Below are 22,190 nucleotides of genomic sequence, written 5' to 3'. Positions count from 1 at the left end.
GCGGGGGCACGGGGAAGGGGCTGGAGGTGAGCCCTCCAGGGAGGGGGACAGGGGGGCGAGCGGGGGTGGGGGCGGGGCGGGAGGTAAGGGGGCGGGGTTGGAGGCGTGCCGGGACGCGAGGGCCGGCACAGGGGCAGGGGGCCTCGGGGCTCATGGGCGGGGCTGGAGGTGAGCCGGGGGCGGGGGCGGGGGCTGCCGTGGGGGGGCCGGCCGGAGGGGGCCGGGCGCGGGGCGGGGAATGCAGGGCGGGGGCGGGGCTCCGGGGAGGGGAAGTGGGTGGGGCGCCGCCGGGAAAGGGGCGGGCCGGGAGAGCCTTGGGGCCGGGGCAGCGGCGGCGGCGGCGGGGCAGGCGCGTGGCCGGGTCCGGCGCGATGAGCGGGGCCGGAGCGGCGCCGGGGGTGGCGGACGCGGTCCGAGGGCTGCGGGTGGACGGGCTGCCCCCGCTGCCCAAGAGCCTGAGCGGGCTGCTGCACTCGGCGTCGGGCGGCGGCGCGTCGGGGGGCTGGCGGCACCTGGAGCGGCTGTACGCGCAGAAGTCGCGCATCCAGGACGAGCTGAGCCGCGGGGGCGCGAGCGGCGGCGGGGCCCGGGCCGCGGGGCTGCCCGCCAAGCCTCCCAACCTGGACGCCGCGCTGGCCCTGCTCCGCAAGGAGATGGTAAGGGGAGCTCCGCGGGCCGGGGCGGGGGGTGTTCCTCCGTCCGGGCTCGCCGTCCCGGGAAAGTTCGCCGGGACCCGCGCTCTGTCCGGAAGTCCCCGCGCCCACCCGCCCCTTTCTGGCTCTTTTGCCCCAGGCGCCAGCGCCGAGAGAGGAGCACTGTCCTCTCAGCAGCCCCCTTTTACTAGTCCTCTCTGTCCACGGTGGGACCCTCACCCGGGGAGGCTTCCCACTGAAAAGGCAGTTTTCGGAGTCCGGGCGCCCCAAGTCCGGCCCCAGCTGGCTCGGAAACGGGCGGCGGGAGGCGCGGCGTGGGGTTCACTCGTGGCCTCGTGGCGGGCGCGGCTTGGTCACCCCTCTCCGGAGTGAAACAGACCTCCCGGGTCGGGGAAAGGCTTTCACTGTGGCGGCGGGGTTTAGACCTGTGCGCGATTGTATTTTTCTGCCTTGGAGAGGACAGTTTTTGTCCGCGCGAGTGTAGACAGCAGATTGGAACGGCCCTCGCCCCCTCCCCCGCGCCCCAGGCGGCTCGTGCAGAATCCGATTACTGCGGGATGGCTTCGGCCCCAGATGGCTGTGAAGGCGAACGCTCGGCCCCTCCCCTCTCAGCGCGGTGGGGCCGAGCCCCCAAGCCCGCTTGAGAAGAATGGAGGGGGTGCGCTCCCCGTCTGGGTGAAGCCCGTGTGGGTTCTTCGGGCTGTGTCTGCGCGCCAGACAATGGGGCTTAGTCCTTGGGAAGTACATTTGATGTGTGTGGACCGGGAGACGCGATTTCAGGTGACGCCAAAAGCAGGGCAAGGGCAGGGATTTAGGTGGCATTGAGCCTTTCTCCAGCTTTCGCCTCCAGGCTTAGGCCAGGCTGGCTGGTAACTGGAAAACTTCCTCCTTTCTATGCTCTCGCTGGCCCCTGATCACCTACTCCTGGCCACCCGCTCTCTTGGAATCTGCCCCTTCTTTTCTCTTAGTGCAGGTTCTAAGTACAGGTAAAAACTTTACTAAGGAAATCTAATCTATGAAAGCTGCTTTTTTCCCCCAGAATAAATTTGCCAAAAAGCTTATCACAAAAACCCTTTAAATATGCATCTAGTACTTTAAGATATTGTTTAGAAACATTCAATTTATGCCTCCTTGTTTTTTCAGGAGCATATCCATTCTGAAAAGTAAGACTTAATTAAATCTAGGAAAGCAGCCTTAAATTAACATTTTTTAATCAATTAGATATTGTCTTCCCACTCTGTAGCTGGCATTGAAATTGTGATTTCCAATCCTCTCTGAATAGATTTTCTAAGCTTCTTACAGAATGACTTAAATTCCAAGACAACCGTTTTTATTTATTAATAAACATTAATCGACACCAGCATTGCACAGCTAGCGAGCTGTATTTTAATTAGATAAACCTACACCTAGTATGTTTATGGTCTGAAGTTAGATGTAGCCTAAGTATGGGAGTGAAATGGGAAGGCTCTTCCTGGGTTAAGTCCCATGCTGGAGGAGACAGGAAACCCTCAGGGCCACTCCTATTGTGAAACTCTGGTTTATAACGTGCTCTGGTGGCTTGGAAGTCAGTGTGCCATTCCCGAAAGTATTTTTCCAGGTCCCTCCTGGTGCAACTGCAGAACAGCCACAACCTTACAATTATGCCTTGGACCAGAGTGCTCTCTAAGCCTAACTGTTTGAAGCACAAGGAAAATAAACAGCCATCTTTGGTCTGTCTGATATTTAGCTGCGAGAAAGATAAGGAAGATACGGCTACAGGCCTTGACAGGTCCTTTCACAGAATGTCACAAGGTCTTTTTAAAAGTGCTCTAGGTCTGTTGGCTTTAAGAGATTTACTAACCTGGGGCGGCAGGGTCTGAGTGGTAACCTAAGCTGAGTTCATTCCTGAATTATCTGTGGAATAGTTTGTGTTGATCTATTTAATTGGAAGGCCTGAGGTCAAATCTGTGTCGAGGGACATGCTAGCAGTCGTGGCAGAATGTGATTAATCCCTTTTTGAAAAAGTCCTGTGCAATCACAGATTAATGTGATTAATCTTTTATTTTTTTTTTTTAAGTCCTGTGCAAGCAGTGGTGGTGTGGGAAGGCCTCTGAAGGCGACAGAATTTTCTTTCTTTTTTTTTTTTTTCTTTTTTGCGGGAAAGGAGCAGCAAAGCTGGAATAAGGCAATAGCACCAATGTGATAACAGGCCGTAGAAAGAGCGGGAAGTGGGAGATGCCAGATGTCTGCTTGGAGAAGGGGAGCGCCTCCAGCGGGGTGGGGGCCCGTGAGTGGGAAACAGGAATCCAATGGGGGACACTGCTCTGATGCAGGAAGTGTAGGAATTGCCAGTTAACTATTCGAGGCTGGGAGGTGACTTCAGCATTTTTATGGAAAGTGCGGCTAAGCAAAACAATTAAAAATTACTCACAGTCCAAGCACCTAGAGATCATCACTGTTAATAGTTAGGGAAATCTCCTGTGTAGGCACAATGTGAATGCTTTCTATACGTCATAACTTCTCCGTGAGATGGATACTCAACGTCTATTTTATTTATTTATCTATTTATGTATCTGTTGGAGTATAGTTGACACAGGATGTTACATTAGTTTCAGCCGTGCAACATAGTGACTCAAGTCTGTTTGTTAAGGTGTGCTCACCACAGGTGTAGGTCCCATCTGTCACCACACAAGGCTATTACAATACGATTGACTATATTCTCTATGCTGTACTTTTCATCCCTGTGACTTACTCATTCCAGAACTGGAAGCCTGCACCTCCCATTCCCTTTTGCCCATTTTGCTCATCCTCCCTAACCCCGTCTCCTCTGGCAACCATCAGTATGGTCTCTGTTATTTATGGGTCTGTTTCTGCTTTTTGTTTGCTCATTTGTTTTGCTTTTTAGATTCCACATGTAAGTGAAATCATATGGTATTTGTCTTTCTCTGACTTATTTCACTTAGCATAATACCCTCTAGGTCCATCCTGTTTTATATATTTTTTAAAAAATCACTCAGAATTTAACTCCCCTACAATCACATGTTAAACCAGATGTGTCCCAAAGCCGTGTGTGTGTGTGTGTGTTTAAGATTTTTTATTTATTTATTTGAGACAGAGCACAAGCATGGGGAGCGGCAGAGGGAAGAGGGAGAAGCAGACTTCTCCCGGGAAGCCTGACGCAAGGCTCAATCCCAGGACTCTGGGATCATGACCTCAGCCACCCAGGTGCCCCCCAAAGCCCTGTGTGAACCACTGCATTGTGTGCACTCACACTAACACAGATACACACGGATCACATTATGCATCCTTATTTGCTTTTTTGGGGACACATAGTGCAAAGGTTTTCCTAGTCAGTACACATTATACTGCGTGCGGTAACTGTGGTATGCCGTTGTGCGACATGGTAATGACCTTGCAACGCCATCACTGGGAAGGGGAGCTTCATTGCAGCAATGGCGGAGTCCAGAGGAGTGGCTCCTTGGGGGAACGGTGGTTGGCCGTTACATCAATGGAGGAGTATGTCACACATTTAAGAATGAGGAGCTGGAGGCTGGCAAAGAGGCTTGGGCCTGGTGATACGCACTTGAGGGGTGGCGAGGGTGGAACCTGGGGCGGTCGGCATCCGGGCCTTGTGAGGGCACAGGGTTCCGTCCCGTGATTGGTGGCGCTGTGCTCTGCTTGAGAATCGTGGTTTCCACTGCACCCCACGTTTCAGCACTTCACGCTCTAGGAACCCCTCTTCTGTGAAGCTCGGTGCTGCTGCGGGTCCCCAGCCCCGGCCCCAGTGGGCCCATTTGGAAAGCCATGAGGGTCGCATAGATGGTTACTGCTCTCTAGACCAGAAAGAGTCCTTTAAAGCAAGAGGCTGAGTTTGTGGTTTTTTTTTTAAACATCAGATGATATTTTAAAATCTCACTCCACAGATGTTTAGGGGGTGTGCATTAGGTGTAAAGTGCTGTGGAGATAACAAGGATGAACGGGGACTCTCTAGCTCCTAAGGAGCTTCCACCTGCTGGTAGATGTGGTCATCTTTACAGCAATGGAAGTGCTGTGGTTCAGACCTGTTCTCAGATTTCTTGACTGGAGTCTCTGTATTAGTAATCGTAACTCAGTCTGAACTAGCTCTTGCAAAAGGAGAATCTTGAAGGGCCGGACATACACAGAGACAGGCTAGAACCAGGGCTGACGGGGCCCCCAGAAAGTCCACTGTAGTCTTCTCTCTCCCCCACCATTTTGTTTTCCTACTTTTTTGCACCGTAGCTGCTAACCGGGTCCATGCTCAGGTTTGGCCATGCTTCTTAGTTCCAGTTTGTAAATACTGTGTGGATGGATGCCGGTGGGCCCAGCTTGGGCTGTCTGGCCAGTCTGGTCCAGCTAGTAGTGACTGAGGACAGGACTGCATTTAACCGAGCTAGTGTGACCATGTGGATGGGGTGGGTGTGGGGGTGCTGGGGATTCCTGCAAAGAAAGGCCGGCTTGCAGATACAGAGCAGGGGGCTGCTGGACAGCCAAACTATTAGATACACAGACCTCTTCCTACATAAAAATACTTTGCCCTGAGGGGCCCCACAGTTTGAAAGATTCTTATCTGCTAAGCTGACAAAGTCACCTTTGCTCAGGAGACCTCAGTTGGCATTTCAAATCCTTGCACGTGACTGAAGCGTCAGGGACCCCTGACACATGCGTTCCTTGAAGTTTGTACATAGACCACCCGCCCAGCAGCTCTGTGACATTAGCTCATCAAGCTTGGATACCCCAAAGAGTCACGAAAGCACAGACAGAAGATCCTCAGATATTGGGGGGAGGGCAGCATCCCTGGGGGTTCTTGGGTTTTGCCTCTCAGACCAGCAGGGGCGAGTTCTAGTAGCTTTGACTTGGAACCCCTTTTTTTCATGTTTCCTTTTTTTTTTTTTTCTTAGAACTGTCAAGTAGTGGGGCACCTGGGTGACTCCGTGGGTTGAATGGCCGACGCTTGATTTCGGCTCAGGTCATGATCTCAGGGTTGTGAGATAAAGCCCAGCATCGGGCCTGCTTGAGATTCTCTTTCTCTCTCTGCCCCTGCCCCCTTCTCTCAAATGAATAAATAAAATCTTAAAAATAAAAAAAGTAGTTATTTTGGTCACCAACCCATGCATGAGTGGGAAATCATCCACACGGAACTTTTGAGTTCCTGAGCTGCAGGGGTTTAGGGGAAGAATTTAACCTGATTAAGTAAAGCTTGATTTCTGAGACCAGCAACGCTCTCTTCCCTGCATTTTTGTTGAGAGAACAACTAAATGTGCAACGAGTTTGTGCAGTGAACTGTATTCCAGGACACATGCATTAGCTTGAATAGCCCACATCCCAGTGGATTTCAGTTCTTACCCTGCGTGTGAAACCAGTGTCTTAGCAAGGGGATTTTAGTCTTTAAAAGGTTTTATGGTAAAGGTCCAATCCCAAGTCAGGCCTACGAAATGCCATCTGGAATAAAAGCATTAGCAACCAATATAGCACTCTTGATTGATGTTGATCACAGGAGACTGGGAATGTCTGGTGGCCTTTAACACTGTCTTTTTGTTTTCACTGGTCTTAACACCAGCGTGGTTTACTGTGTTCCCCAAAGGATAGACCACCAGCCCCAGAATCCCCTAGGCTGCTTGCTGAAATGCTGGTTCCTGGGCCTCTTCTTATGCCAGCAGTATCTGAATCTAGGAGAAGGCAGAATCTGCATTTTTAACAAGCCCTTTAAGAATTGGGCAGCTCCTGGGGCGCCTGGGTGGCTCAGATGGTTAAGTGTCTGCCTTCGGCTCAGGTCATGGTCCCAGGGTCCTGGGATCGAGCCCCACATTGGGCTCCCTGCTCAGCGGGGGGCCTGCTTCTCCTCCTCCCGCTGCTTCTCCCCCTGCTCATATTCTCTCTCTCTGTATCTCTGTGTCTCGAATGAATACATTAAAAAAAAAAAAAATTCTTTAAAAAAAAAAAAGAACTGGGCAGCTCCTGAACCAGGCATCAAGAGCTTGAATTCTGTTATTAGATTACGTGATATAATTTAGGCAAACACTTCACTATTTTCAGCTATAGATCCCCTATGGGGAAAAAGAGGATTAAATGCCACAAAGCCTCCTTTTGTTTTTGTTTCTAAAGATTTTATTTATTTATTTGAGAGAGGGAAAGAGGACACGCGAGAGAGCATGAGTGGAGGGCAGGCAGAGGGAGAAGCTCCCGCTGATCTGGGAGCCCAATGCGGGGCTCGATCCCAGGACCCCGGGATCATGACCTGAGCTGAAGGCAGACGCTTAACCAACTGAGCCACCCAGGCGCCCCTGGTTTCATTCACTTTTGATGTTACCTCTAAGTGAGGTTATATTTACAGTCCCAAGATTTGAAGATAGAGGATTAAAAGATACTTTTTCATACCACCTTATCTACTACTGCCCCGACCTGTAGAGACTATAAATGAATATTTTTCCTAACTTAACAAGTATCTTGCAAGAAGCAACATCCTCTGCTTTTCCCCCACTTGTGGTTAAAGGCCTTCCTCTGTTGCATGTGAATGTGAAAGTGCCCCAGTTGTTGGCACTTTGGGCACCTCTTCACTGCCAGAGGACCTCCACCGAGAAAGTGGACCAAGCCCGAGCATTTCTGCATCTCCCTGGGCCAGCGTTGCTGTAGATCTTTGAGGCTGCGTGGGCAGCGAAGTTCAGGGAGGGCTCAGAATGAGGACAGTGGCCCTGCCACCAAGCAGCGGTTGGAGGCTTTGCAGTTTTGCTTCTAGAATGCCCACCTGAACGCCACAGAGACTTCAGACCTCAGTTGGAAAAGCTAGTTTTCACGATCCTGTGTATGAAAACCTACGGATGGGCCACAGACTCCACCAACAGGAAACCAGCCGTGAGACTGGCTGGGTCAGATATTTGCCCCCAATTAGCCAGTGTCATTCTCCAGAGCCCAGACCTTCTATTCATCTCATTAGTTGCCCACAGGCTCCAGATGTTTCCAAGTGATAAGCAGGCAGGGCGCGTAAAGGTGGTTCTTTTCTTTCCTGTTGCTCCTTCCCTCATGGACCCTTAACCCGGAGATGTACATCCTCCTCCAGGAACTTTGGAGACAGACAAACCCTTAGGCTTCCTTGTGGTGCTGCAGAAACTCATTAAGGCCCGTGGCCTTTTCTGTCTTGATGAGCGCTTTTTGCTCACTGCCCTGATTGGCCCTAAGAGCATTGGGCTGGCCTACTTTTGAAGGTGTAGAATCCCGTCTGCAAGGATTCTGGGAGGAGGCGCTGCCCTTGACTGCAGAGGGTACGGGGAGAAGGGAGAGCCTCTGTCCTCTGACTAGTGCTCTCCCCAGGATGGGCAGCCTCTGGGGGCCTGTTACAGCCTGGAGAAGCTGGGCTGAGGAGGATTACTGCGGTACATTTGGAGACCAGAGACCATGGAAAGAGGCTGCCTGGTGTGTTCTTATGTTGCCGACTGCCCTTAGAATTGGAGAGAAGATAGCCAAGTTCACCGCAGTTAAAAGAGAAATGGCAAGGTGTTTAATAACCCTATGGGAAGGAAAACAGTAAGGTATCATGTTTTATCTAAAACACCAGCAGAGATCGAAAAGAATGACCATCACAATGGTGAGGGTTTGGGGAAATAGACACCATAAAAACAGAATTTCTTGTGCTTTTTATGTGAGGTCTGCAAAACACCAGCTGCTGACAGGAGGTTTTCTATAATTGTCCTAGAACTTGGTTTTCTGGTTTTTCACTTCAGATTTTCTCCCCTAACTGCATCTCCTCTTGCAGAGGGGGAGTTTCAGTTAATTGAGTATCACTCAAGAAAATGACAAAACACAAACTAACCTTCAAATGTGTGTTGTGTTCCAATGTGTTGTTGGCCAGTGATGTTTTTCCCTCCAGTCCCACCTAATTTCAGCATCAGCGTATCCATGTCTGTGCTCATTATCTTGAGTAATGAGGTTTTAGGCTTTGATATAAATCCCTGATGAATGATGGTCTGTTGTTTGCAGCCCCAGGGCTGGGGAGGGATTGGAAGGAAAGCATCCTTTTCCCTTCTCCCCTTCTGCAATTTCATTTTTATAATTTTATCTTATAGTCACACAGTGAATAATAATACTTGTACACAGATGGGTATTGCAGTGATATATAATCATATAATATAAAATAATGATGGAATACTATACAGTCATTGAAAAGAATGGTAACTATACAAACAGATGTTCATAGTATTAAAAAGTTACAAAACAGTGTATGTTTACATTTGTATATGTGGTAACTAGCCAAAAAACAACTTGCATAAGCGTAGTGTCTTGAGGGATGTATACTAAACTGCTAAAAATGGGTATCTTAATTTTTTTAAATGTGTATATATTTTAAGATTTTGTTTATTCTAGAGAGAGAGAGAATGGGGGCGGGGAGGGGAGGAGAGGAGCAGAGGGAGAGGGACAAGCAGACTCCACACTGAGCATGGAGCCCAGCACGGGGCTCGATCTCAGGACCCTGAGATCATGATGACCTGAGCCGAAGGCAGACGCTTAACGGACTGAGCCACCCAGGTGCCCCTAAACATGGGTATCTTTAAAACAGCAGTTCTTAAAGTGTGGTCTGGAGACATTCTCGGGGTCCATTGTTATGTGGTGGTCATATTGATAAATGTGATGTTTTAAAATACTACCTAAGGAAATGGATCAACATTTGGAAGATCCGCATAATTCAGTTGAGTCAGTTTTTCACATTTCTTTGTAGAACCAATGCTTGCTGTTACAAAATCACGCATGGTTAAAAGATCCATTCAAAGTGCAAGACTAATGGATTTTAATATAACAGTATGAAAAGTTCATTGGCATAGTTTCAAATTCTACACTGTGGCCAACTAAAGGGTAGCGTCAAAAAAGAATACCCAGTTTTCTAAAAGGCTATTACAGATCCGTTTGAGGCCAGATTTTCTTCATTTACTTCAACCAAAACAACCTGACACAAAGGATCAAATGTAGGAGATAAGCCAGACATTAAAAAGATTTACAAAATGGTAAAAAAAAAAAAATTTACAAAATGGCATTGTTTATAAAAATGTCATGTTAGCATGTAATGGGTGGGTATACTATTTATGTTTAAGTGGATCACCTTAAACTTTAATAAGCTTCTCAGTTTTGACTTCTAATAAGGTAAATGTTGATAGGTATAACCCACATAACAAGAGCTTGTAGGGACCCTCCAGAGTTTTTAAGAATATAAGGAGGTCCCAAGACTAAAACATATGAAGATAGCTGCTTTAGACCATGGAATTTGGGAAGGATGGTTTACATAATTATGAACCACTGACATTCTAATATAATAAGAATGTTTTATTTTTATAATGGGAAAAAAGTAAAAGAATGAGCAAAGCCATTACTTAAAAGAAAATGGTTGATTGCTTTTCTTCAGCTCAGCCTAGAGCAGCGCAAGAGGAAACAGGCTTCATCGGTACCAGTTATTAGTTGGGGTGAGAGAGAAACAAGCATGTCCGAGGAGACGTTGCAGAATGGGCTCTGTCAGCGTGGATGTCCTCAGCTGTCAGCAGAAAAACACCACCGAAACTGGAGAGGGTGTATGGGCGAGTGCAGAGCTGCGCGAGCTTTGGGTGTGGCTTAATCTGGGGCGGGGGAGTGGTGCGCCATGCAGCTTGTGTTCTGTCTGATTCACCGAGGCTCTGGAGAGTCTAGTCCTCAGCCCGTGGGCCCAGAGTATTCACAGGGGATAAAGCAGACCAAATAGCACGAATGCTTTTCCACCCAGGAGGGGAGAGTACAGTGCAAGAGCCACGTGATGGATTGGAAGCTTGCTTAGTGAGCACAGAATGACAGGCCAGGAGCTTCGAGGTCCTTCAGGGGTATTTCAAGTCGGGCTTGAGTAGCCGAGTTAATAGCCCCTTCCCTACTGATCAACACCCAAGGAGTCTTTCTCTTGGGTTTTCCTTTGCAAAACAGTATGCAGGTCAGTGTCCTTCTGTTATCACATCCTTTATTCAGAAATCAGGTTATGATCCATTAGGTCACTGCTTTATTACATTCCCGCCCCGCAGATACATGCTGGACACCTTGATTAGATTTGGGGCATTTCCCAGGTCCTTTCTAAAATAAATTCACCAGCCATCTGTATATGCTTAGTCACTCATTAACATTTGAAAAAGATAACTTTGAAGTGTTCCCGTTGTAAGTTAGTGCACATTCATGGTAGAAAATCCAGAAAATTCAGAAAAGCCGCAAATAAAAGTCACCTGTGACGTTAGCAGCTTGCCACACACCACAGCAGACGTTGTGTCACCTCCTTGCCCGGGTCAGCCGCACAGACGGGACGGGCTGATGGTCAGAGCGCGGGCGCCGGAGTGTGGTGCGCCTGTGCTGCTCGCTGCCCCCCACTCTAGGCCCCCCGTCAAGGGCCTTCATCTTTCAGGGTGCCAACTTCCTATTCATAACAGAATCAACACCTACCTCTCAGAGCAAGGATGAGGATTTCGTATTTGTGTCCAGCTGAGATTTTCCTCTCCAGTCAATTACTAGAAATGAACCTAGGCACCTGGGTGGCGTAGTCTGTTGGGCATTGGACTCTGGGTTTTGGCTCAGGTCCTGATCTCAGGGTTGTGAGATCGAGCCCCCTGTGGGGTGCCACGCTCAGTGTGGAGTCTACTTGGGACTCTCTCCCTCCCTCTGCCCCTCCCTCCCCCCAAATAAATAAATAAAATCTTTTTAAAAAAGAAATGAACAGCTGGTTAAAAGTTGCGGCCTATTTTAAGGCTTTTGATAGACCTTGCCAAGCAGTCCTCCACAGTGTGCCTACATGATACGAGTTTTTATTACTACTGGTTTTTACAATTAAGAGTATCGTGCTTGTTGAGAAAAAAATTAAGCAGTATAGAAGGCTGTAAATACCGATCCCACTTTCTAGAAGTAAGTTCTGCTACCAGACCTTTTCTCCTCCCAGCAGAAGCTTGCACACCTCTGTGTGTGTATACATATAAAGGGAGTTCCTGCTAACATACTGTTGGTAACCTGAGCTTTTGTGCAAGGCACGTGGGTCACTTCTACTCCAGTACATACCCAGCTGCTCAGCCTTTGAAATGACCGCCTAGTTTTTATTGTATGACTATAGCCTATTTTTTTAAACCACGTTCCTTCCACTTTATGTTTCAATGTAAACTTTCATACAACAAACTTTTTCTGCATCTGTCCCCATATTTTGGGACACCCCCCCAACTCCCATCTACAGCTCATGATTCTGTAGCTTCACTTGGAATCTATACATCCCTCCCACCCAGTGTGAGGTGGGGTATTTATCATCTTCGGTTGAGGAATGCAGTGGTAGGGAGATAGATGGTCTAGTGTGGGGGTGGGTGTCATTTCAGAGCAGACCCCAGCATGACTTCCTGATCTAACCCATCCCCACACTTTGCCCTGCTTCTCCCCAGCTCAGCCCACAGGCTCGGCAGGGGGTCTTGGAACAAGGCGCAAATAAGACCATTTCTTCTGATGTCTGTTCTGTTTTCTACTCATTGCTGTATTTTAGAAGAAGTTGGCTTTTGTTTATGTCTCCTAAATGTACTAGTGAATTACACCAACTCATTTTTAGTTTCATAAATAAAAACAGACTACTTTTCGTAAATACAACTTATTTCTTAAAAATATCCTAAAGTTTTTTGTGATGCTTGGTTTTGACCCAACAAAAGTTTCCTTTTAAAAAGTTCCTTCTATCTTCTAAGCCTTGTATCCGAGTGGTCATGTGTCTGTTGTGATTTTTTGAAAGTTTGGAAGAACTCTCTCCCCCACGGCACCCTCCAAAGATAGTCAGAAACGTAATGACCCAAAACCCAGCTGGGAGCCACCAGCCTGTCTGAGGTGTATTCATGTGGCCAGTCCATTGTGCGTTTTTGAGACAATTTCAAGGACGATTCAGGATTGTTTGGCCCCCTTGTTAGAGATGTTCTGGATTGGTGAGCCACCTGTGCGTGCAGCCGGAGGGGTGCAGGCGAGCTCTGTGCTCGGGAAAAGAGAAGAAAATGATCAGGAAGTTAAGCAGGAAGCCCAGACAGACAGAGGAAGGAATGGCGTTAGCAGCTGAAAGCGGTGGAAACTTGTTGATTGTTCTTAATTGTCGTGAAGGTCTAGAATAAGGGCTACAAATTACAGGGTCTTTGAATTCTGTAATTTTCTTCAAGTATCTGAATTTTTAAAAATCTGCTTTCAAAAAAGAGCTGCATTTTCTGAATGCAGCTGTGAATTAGATCAGCCGTCCTTCAGGGACATGTGGGAACACATCACTAAGATGACAGGCTTCCCTTGTTTGGAGAATGGGGACAGTGCTGAGGGTTAGTGGGCTTGCAGAGGGCGTTCCCCACCCCCCAGTCCTTTTTTTCTGGAAGGACACGTTCCCATTTGTGGGTGATTTAATCATGTTCTGAAACAGCTCTGCAATTTAATTCCCTGGCGTGGTCCCTCTCTCCCCTTCCCATATGCCCAGAGCCTCAGGTCTTCAGGGTTGAGAGACTGATTTCTGGGGCTGTAATGAGTCCCTGTCCCAGCTGCGGAAAGTGTGACTCTAGAAAGAGCACTCAGGGAGCCAACTTGGGGTTGGGTCTTCTGTCAAGCGGGAGGTGAGTCTTTTTTTGTCGATGTGGCAATAACCATGTGGTCTGGGGCTTTCTTCGGGGGCACGAGGGGGTGCTCTGGGCACAAAGGGCTGCCTGCCTCGTCAGCCTTGCCACCTCTGCGGCTACCTGCGGGGTGTAGTAAGGGGCTGGCTCGTCCCCACACGACCCCACTGCCAGGCTGTTGCTGCTGCAGCCAGATGTCCTCTGGGAGGGCATCTCTACTGAGAGGTGTTTGCACAGAGTCGGCCAATATCTGAGTGTCTACACTGCAAGGCTCTGTGCTAGGTGCTGGGGGATTCCAGAGGGAGAAGGGGCCACTGCATGTGGGCTTGTCCCGCATTTGAAGAAAGAAGACCCATGTGCTTACTAGCAGTGAAAGGTAGAGAATAACAGGGCAGGGGAGTGAGCAGCACCTGCGACGGAACCAGTCCAAGTCCAAAGAGTGGAGGAGAAGGTGGTGTTGGGCCAGGCGAGCAAGGAGAGTTTGACAGACACGGTGGGGACAGGTCCGGAACAGTGTGCGGGGAGGGGCCTCCGGCCAACTGAGCCATGAGGTGCAGGTAGGGGAGAGGAGAGTCAGACCGGATCGTGGAATGCTGCCTAGGGATTTGCAGTTTGCCTCTAGAAAATTTAAGCGCAAGTGTTGAAACAACCACAGCCGAGGGAGGGGCATCCGGGCTGGGAGCTGGGTTTGCGCCTCATGCCCTCCTCACTAATTTGGAGGACTGCTGGTAAGTCAGATGAGCTTTGGCTCAGAGCCTGCAGAAGGCGCTGAGAAGCTGGGATGTGCGGAGTCATGTACCTGCAAGCGTTTGTGCTTCAGTCCCTGGTCAATTAGCCTAAGCACTTGGCGTCTGCTCAGGTGTGTGATAGGTGTGCGAGGGACTGAGCTGTCTTCCTAGGCGGGTCAGCCCTCTGTTTCTAGGCCAGCGTTCCACCTGAAGACAGGGCAGCTTTGTGAGTCATGGGTTGCTGCAATGCAGAGAGATCCAGAACACAATCCGACTCGAGGCCTGGAAGACCTTGGACATGGCACCTGAGGAGGAAAGCCCGGGACTGCGGGGCTTTGAGCAGGCACGTTCAGAGGACGGCAGCTGCTGAGAACCTGTCAGGGTTCTAGAGCCCTGCTGTCACCTGCACCCACTCCCAACCTGCCCAGAGGATGAAAGTCAGACCCAGTCCAGGAGCATGTTGCTCCCCGCCCCCCAATTCTGTTGTTTGCCCATTCTTCATTTCCAAGGGGGGAAACGGGCTTGGGATAGCCCAACCCTCCTGGTGTCAGAGTGACTCAGTAGAAATAGCTCCAGGAGGGGCACCTGGGTGGCTCAGTCGGTTGAGTGTCTGCCTTCGGCTCAGGTCCTGATCCCAGGGTCCTGGGATCAAGCCCCGCATCGGACTCCCTGCTCGGTGGAGAGCCTGCTTCCCCCTCTACCTCTGTCTGCCGCTCTGTCTACCTGTGCTCTCTCTCTATCTCTGTTAAATAAATAAATAAATAAATATTAAAAAAAAAAAAAAGAAATAGCTCCAGGACGTCAGATGAATCTTTTCTATGATTTTTTTTTTTTTTAATTCCTGTGTAGTTAACATCCAATGTTGTACGAGTCTATGACTTTTTAAGCAAACACTAGTGCGGCTCTGGGAGGGTGTGACTCTCTTTATTAAAGTTTACATTCCTTGTATTAAATCCTAGAACAGATAGGTAGGCGTGACCTTGCCAAGATGGAATCTTGCAGAATGGTTACTGAGTTCAGATCTGGACACTGGAGGAGCCGTGGGAAACAGGAGCCAGTCCAGGGGAAGGGACCCAGTGGTCAAAATGGGCCAGGAGGACGTCACGAAGAGTTGACAGACCTGAAGCTATTGGCTTCTACCCAGGGGGTAGAGGTGTAGAGGCGGTGGAATGAAAATTACCTTCAAATATTTATTTATTTATTTATTTATTTATTTATTTATTTATTATTATTTTTTTAAAGATTTTATTTATTTATTTGACAGAGAGAGAGACAGTGAGTGAGAGAGGGAACACAAGCAGGGGGAGCGGGAGAGGGAGAAGCAGGCTTCTCACCGAACAGGGAGCCCGATGCGGGGCTCAATCCCAGGACCCTGGGATCATGACCTGAGCTGAAGGCAGACGCTTAACGACTGAGCCACCCAGGCCCCCCAGTTATTTAATTATTTTAAAGATTTTATTTATTTATTAGAGAGAGAGAGTGAGCGAGCATGAGGGGCGGAGGGAGAAGCAGACTCCCAGTGGAGGGGCCACGATCCAGGATCCTGGGATCATGACCTGAGCTGAAGGCAGACGCTTAACGACTGAGCCCCCCAGGCGCCCCATACCTTCAAATATTTAAAAGGCGGCTAAGAGAGGAATTAGATGTGTGTGTATGCAGAACAGTTACACGTAGCATCAAGGGCCCTAGAACCTACAGGCTGGGAGATTTTGACTTTGTGTGGAGAAGCATTATGTCCACTTGGAAATGAATGAACTGGTGTAGAAGGGTTTTAGGGTTTGAAGGTGAGACCTTTGAGGTCCTTTCCTATTCGAGAGTCTACAGGGTCCACCCTGGTCCTCAGGAAGCAGGTTTGCTGGCTGATTTTCATCCGGCTTGACTGCACTGGCAGCTTTTTCCCAGAGGTGGTCGGGTGGTTCCTGCTCAGTGTTCACGACTGAGTTGGGGCAGGAGGAACACGGTGCCCCGGGGGCCCCTGCTGTTTGCAGGAACCCTACTGCCTGGTAAGTCCCATACCGGCCATTCCTTTCCAGGTTGAGATTCTGCAGGCTGGCAGAGTGGAGGCAATCAGGAGTGTAATAACCACAATAGCAGCTGTTACTCTTCAGGAGTTGAACAGGATGTCCACGGTCTCACACTAGCACATGGCAGAGCCAGCCTGTGAACCCAAGCAGGTAGGCTCGGAGCCTGAACTCGTTACTCCATGCTCTTCTGCCCGGCTGGCCTGGAAGTCAGCGCTTACAAGAGAATGCATATAAGGGACCCAGGAAAGACAGGTATTTGTGTCAAGAACACTGGGTTCTTGGGAGCCTGGGTAGCTCAGTTCGTTGAGCGACTGCCTTCAGCTCAGGTCATGATCCTGGAGTCCCTGGATCGAGTCCCACATCGGGCTCCCTGCTCGGCAGGGGGTCTGCTTCTCCCTCTGACCCTAACCCCTCTCATGTGCTTTCTCTCATTCTCTCTCTCTCAAATAAATAAAATCTTTAAAAAAACAAAAACAAAACACTGGGTTCTGCACTGGAACTGGATGTCAGCATTGTCTGGGTAGTTTTTCCAGCACAGAGTCAGGAACCCACTTTTCTGCTTGACAACAGGCACACAACCAATCAGGACGAGGAGTGATGGCGTCTGACCCATCTGTGGCAAGTCTGAGCGTCTCTTGGTTTGCCCATGGCTTTACCTAGTCAAGGTGTACTTTTGAGAATAGGATGTCATTGAGCTGGTCTGCCCTCTCAGATCTGTATCCTGAAGTCTTCCCTGAATGTCGTGGCGAAATATGCTAAGTCGGTGGGACCTGGTTCTGTTTTGATGGTCTGTTTAGCTGTAGTAGAGAGAGCCACTGTCTGCTTGGCTATTTAGCGTGGTTGAAGGGTGTGAAGAATAACTTGGCATTTAACACCTGTCTTGTCATGAGATGAACGCTGCTTTCTCGACCCCAGCTTCCCTTGTGTGGAAGTCTCATGTGGCAGGTCTCATCGCTGGATAATTATAAAGACTGTAGATCTTCTCTTTCTCTGTGTTTTCTGCGTGCGCGTTCCCATGCTTTAGCCCTGGACTTGCTATACAGGAGGCATTTGATTACTGCTTATGAAAATGGATGGATATCTCATAGAATCCTCCCAGTAGCCCCATAAGAGAAATTATTAGTCCCTTTTGTCATCAGCCAAGGCGTAGAGATGATACATGACTTGCTCAAGGGCCAAGATGCAGAAGGCAGGTCTCTTAGCCTCCAGTTTAGAGTTTCTCCCCTTGCCACTGGGAGGGAGTCTGCTGCCCCACGGCAGGGCTCAACAGCCCTGGCACCGTGGTCCCCACACCTGCCGAGCCAGAAGCCGCGGGGTTCACAAGATCCCCAGGGGATTCTCATGCGTGTGAAAATGTCAGGTGTGCTAGTCTAGGCTGCATTTCCGAGGGGATGAACCCTTCTCTTTTTGGGATTGATGGAAACAGTGCACTTCCTGTGCCGATTTTGCTCTTTCCCGTGGGACGGGCCATGGGAAGAGGGGAACTTGAAGATAAATATGTGACTTTGCAATGTTCTTTGTTCCCCCACCACTGGTGAAAGTAGTTCCCAGGAGACTCTCTGGACTTATTCAATCGCGCCCCCAAGTCTTATTAGACTTACTCAATTGCTTGCTCTGGGGGTGATCCCCCCAATCATCTTTGGGTACGACTGACTTTGTCCGGGGGGAGAGGGAGTCTGAACACCACTCATGGGAGCCCGGAGGCCGAGCTGCTCAGAGGGTGGGTGCTCCAGGGGGCGGTGTGTGACACTGATCGGTGAGCCGCTGTCGTTGGCGAGGGGACTCTGTTGTCCCAGGGAGTGCCTGAGTGCCAGGGTAAATTCCGCAGGCTGGGGCCCGCCACCCCGCAGATGTGATCCTTCCCTGCCACGCTGAGTCATGTCTGAGGTGTGGGCATCCCACAATTAAGGTTTTCTCAAAATTGGAAATCCAGAGCATTCAAGTGATGCTCCGAGTCGTTCCCTGTATGGAAAGAATGTGCTGGCTCGAGCAGGTTGCTGGCTGAGGGTTCAACTAAAATTAAACTCGAGTGCTGACTTCTTGTTTACCCCCCCACCCCTTCCCTCAAGGTTGGCCTCCGCCAGCTGGACATGTCCTTGCTCTGCCAGCTCTACAGCCTCTACGAGTCCATTCAGGAGTATAAGGGAGCGTGCCAGGCGGCGTCCAGCCCGGACTGCACTTACGCTCTGGAGAACGGCTTCTTCGACGAGGAGGAGGAATATTTCCAGGAGCACAGCTCCCTCCACGATGGGGCAGGACGGGGCCCCCCGAGGGACCTGTCGCGGCCTGTCTCCTCGCTCTCCGGCAGCGACTGGATTCTGGAGTCCATCTAGAAAGGGATCTCGGCGCAGAGGCCGCTGCTGCTCCCAGACCCACTGTCAGCCTCAGCTTCTCCTCCCCAAGAAGGCTCCTCTGCTCCTCTATCGCGGGCAGTCCCCGGGCGCGAGCCGCCAGGGCTGCCGGTTCAACTTGGAGGACACGCGTGGCAGTCTCTTGCGACGGCTGGAGTGTCTGCCTAGGTGGCCTCGAGGTGCTCGGCGACGTGCTTGGCACCGCGGTACAGAGACACTCCGGCGCACGAGTCCTGTCCATGCTGGGAACCTAACGGGACGATCCTGGGGGAAGACCCTCCTGGGCATTTCACCCCAGATGACTTTTACTAGTTACTTCCTTGCAGATGGTAGACGGTTTGCTATACTCTCTGTTGTAGGAATTGCCTCCAGATTGCAGTGTAGGAAAGCTAACATTTTGCAGACCCACCCTTCCTTAATAAATCAGCAGCCTTCCTTGCTTTCGTCTTGTGAGCTGTTTAAGGCTCTTGGTTGGGCTTTCTTTGTAAGCTGCGTTACTCACTGTCCCGGTGACTCCGTGAACGCTTTGTACCAAAAAAGTAAACATTTCGGACCACACCAGTCAACTGCATTCTCTTCACCTGCTTGTGGCAGAGTGGAGAGAATCAGGAATGTAACAACCGCAATAGCAGCTGTTACTCTTTTCAGGAGTTGAACAGGATGTCCACGGTCTCCCGCTAGTCAAAATTTGGATCCCTCTTTGTCTATCCGATGGAGGACGGAGGAAGAGAACACGGAGATGGGTTACGTTGGCAAAAAGAAACAGGGGCAAGCTCCTGTTTTGTGTCATTCACTGTAAGATGGCAAACGGTTTTGTTCTGGAAGATTCTAAATGTAAACTAGTATATTAGAAAGCAATCCTGGCTCTTCCACTCGAAGCAATGATCACCTTAAGCCTTAATATATTTATTAAAATCTTTTATGAACGCTTTATACTTTGTAGGTTAAAAATGAGGATAAAATGCTAAACTCTCTGACTGTAGTTGTGTGTTATTTTGGTCTGAACTCAGAATCATCCATTTTCAGAACTTGAATGCATTGAATCCAATCAACTACTGAAAGAAAATTATGGTTTGTTTTCTTGCCATTAAGAATTTGAAAGAAGCACTATTCCTCTATTGATTTATTCTTGGAACTGTTTTATCCACAGTAGACCCCTGTTTACAGGTAGGTCTCAGTGCTGTTGTATCTCTGACTACTTCAGACCCCCTGCCCTTCTTCTTTGGACAAGAAGTGATAATTGCTTATTCACAACCCTTTGGGGTCCAAGAGAGGAAGTAAAACATCCTCATGGGCCAGCATGTTGACAGCCTGTTACATGACCGTACGTCAGGAACTGGGGTGAGTACAGAGAAGGAAGAGCGTTCCTGCTATTTTCCTGTGTTGAAAGTAGTAGTTAAATGAGAGATGGCAGTAAATTGCCTTCAGTATGTGGCCCAACTGTAAAGGGGGGACGAGAACAGTAAAAGTGATAGGACCAGGTGAAGTCTGGTCATCTTCCGGAAACTTTGACAATGAAAGGTTAACAATGCTTGAAACTTGGGTCGGCTGTGCTCAGCCCTGACCACATTAGAATCACTCTGGGGGGCTTTTAGAAGAGTCTTGAGATTCTTCTAAATCTCAAGAACCCCTATCTTCGTTTTAATTAGTAAGGGGTGAGACCTGGGTCTCTGCCTGGTTCTAGAAGTCTCGCAGGTGATTCTAACGCAGATTCAGTTGCCATCTAGTGTTCAGACTGGCCCGTGAAGCAGGCATCCTGGGACACACAGGAGAGCTATAAGCTCTCCTACCCGACCTGGACCTACCGATTCAGGCCCTGCGTCTTCACAGGACCACCCGGTGATTCTTGCACATGAAGTTCAGCAGGCGCTGCTCATGCCAGTCCGGGAGGACTACATCATCTCTGGGGGGAAGCTTGCAGGGCTGGCTCAGGCTTGGGGGAGCCCCCTCGTTGAGAATGCAAGGCTTCCCTGGGTCTGCTGCTTCTGGGTTCTTCTGGAACCGCAACCATAGGTTCATAGTGCCTTTGAGTTTGGGGGCGCTCATCTCATTGCGAGATAGGCTATCAGAGCTAGAAGTGGAAGGAATCAGGGCCAGCAGGGGGCTGCTCCTTTGCTGGGGGGAAGGGCTGACACATTTCTCAGCCTGACGGTGAAGTGGCATATATACAGAAGCCACCATAGTTTTTAATATGCCATTTGAAATATATATACATCATCCCAAGCTTTCTCTTACTCCAGATATAGTGACTGTTGTAAATACAGCTTGGCAAGGAATATTAACATTTCCCAAACCATAACGTGTTTTCTTTTCTTTTTTTTTAAAGATTTTATTTATTTGACAGAGACACAGCGAGAGAGGGAACACAAGCAGGGGGAGTGGGAGAGGGAGAAGCAGGCTTCCCGCCGAGCAGGGAGCCCGATGTGGGGCTCAATCCCAGGACCCCGGGATCACGACCTGAGCCGAAGGCAGACGCTTAACGACTGAGCCACCCAGGTGCCCCCATAACATGTTTTCTAATACACTGTCCTTACAGAGATGCCACAGATGATTAGAAAATAAATTCACCGGTGTCCTTTATTGCTTCCGGGCATACATCGTACCCTCTAAGTTTGGGGTAGGACAGTTGTTCTACTCAGCGGCCGACAGAGGGCTGGGTAGGCTGTAAGGCAGACCGATGTTTTCCAAAGCGGTGAGCTACTGTGTAAGACAACGTACAGAGCAGTTAGAAAAATCACTTTAGCTTCCTACGGCATTTGTGCCGTGAGCCCAGAGTGGAATTCAGAGTCACTTAACCAACCTGACTCCTGGCTTCCATTTTGCTGTAAGCTAGGGTGACGCCATTCATTCAACTGACATTTATTTAGCGCTGGTCTGGGTCACGTTGAGTCGGGCACCGAGAACAACCTGCGGAACCTGAAGAGCCTCTAGCAGATGCCATTTCCACAAACAGCCAACATGTGAGGTTAAGTGTTGTGATCAGGGCAGCGCCAGGGCCACTGAGGCCTAGGAGACTCAACAAACACTGGGGACGTTGGCAGAGGTGACGTCTGAGCTGGTTTTGAAGGGTGAATAAGTTGGTTTTTTTTAAGATTTCAGAGAGTGTGAGTGTGAGCGGGGGGAGGGGCAGAGGGGAAGAGAGAGAGAATCTCAAGCAGACTCCCCACCGAGCGAGGAGCCCAAATGGGGCTCGATCTCACGACCCTGAGATCATGAGCTGAGCCAAAATCCAGAGCCGGCCTCTTAACCAACTGAGCCACCCAGGCGCCCCTGAAGGGTGAATAAGTTCTTCAAAAAGAGGAGTGAGCAGGCGGATGGAAGGGCATAAGGTCTCCAAAAACTTACGTATAACAACGTGTGTGCTTTCATAAAACGTTTCCATTTCTGTAAATAAAAACACAGGTCAAGTGATTTGCCTAAGGTCATGGCTAACTGACAGAGCTGGAGTTCGGAGATGTGGTTTGGGCTTCATTTACGTTTCAGGCCCAAGCAGGTGCTGAGCTAGCGTGAAATCGAGGAGATTATCCGCTGTGGCCTTCAGTCTCACATCACAGCACATTAGTATCGCACAGCGGATTGAGCAGCGCTTTCTACCTTTCCACCTGACTTCTCCGGCTACTGGTCACCTGAGGTCCCTAGATACCCAGTTTCCTGTCTGGTTCTCCTGACTCCCTGAAGAACGTGCACAAACGGAGTATCTAGAGAATGTTGAGCAAAACCTTTATTAAATACGCTAGCCGAGCAATATTAGCAAAATGAAAGTGTGAAGCAAGTCAGTAAGGACACGTTGTGCCATCTGGAGAATTATATATTGCCAACCTCGGGCAGAAGCTCTGAGACCTCCCTC

General features: G+C 49.5%; 1 protein-coding gene across 1 annotated transcript; it reads left to right on the top strand.

The window, feature by feature from the left end:
- Positions 1 to 319: 319 nt before the first annotated feature.
- On the top strand, positions 320 to 19,317 carry FAM89A (family with sequence similarity 89 member A). Its single transcript, XM_036069077.2, has 2 exons — positions 320 to 656; positions 18,062 to 19,317. Exons 1-2 carry the CDS (start codon positions 372 to 374, stop codon positions 18,323 to 18,325), a joined length of 549 nt encoding a protein of 182 aa, XP_035924970.1. The 5' UTR covers positions 320 to 371; the 3' UTR covers positions 18,326 to 19,317.
- Positions 19,318 to 22,190: the final 2,873 nt, after the last annotated feature.

The sequence above is a fragment of the Halichoerus grypus genome, chromosome 7 (assembly GCF_964656455.1).
Source record: "Halichoerus grypus chromosome 7, mHalGry1.hap1.1, whole genome shotgun sequence".
In the NCBI taxonomy this organism is placed as follows: Eukaryota; Metazoa; Chordata; class Mammalia; order Carnivora; family Phocidae; genus Halichoerus; species Halichoerus grypus.
The sequence above is the reverse complement of the archived record's forward strand: the minus strand, read 5'-3'. Positions and strand labels throughout refer to the sequence as shown.

What these genes read in the sequence shown, in the direction of transcription:
- FAM89A (XM_036069077.2), top strand. Translation starts at nt 372, where the DNA reads ATGAGCGGGGCCGGAGCGGCGCCGGGGGTGGCGGACGCGGTCCGAGGG. An exon ending in CCCTGCTCCGCAAGGAGATG is followed by an intron (nt 657 to 18,061) that starts GTAAGGGGAGCT and finishes CCTTCCCTCAAG; the next exon opens with GTTGGCCTCCGCCAGCTGGA.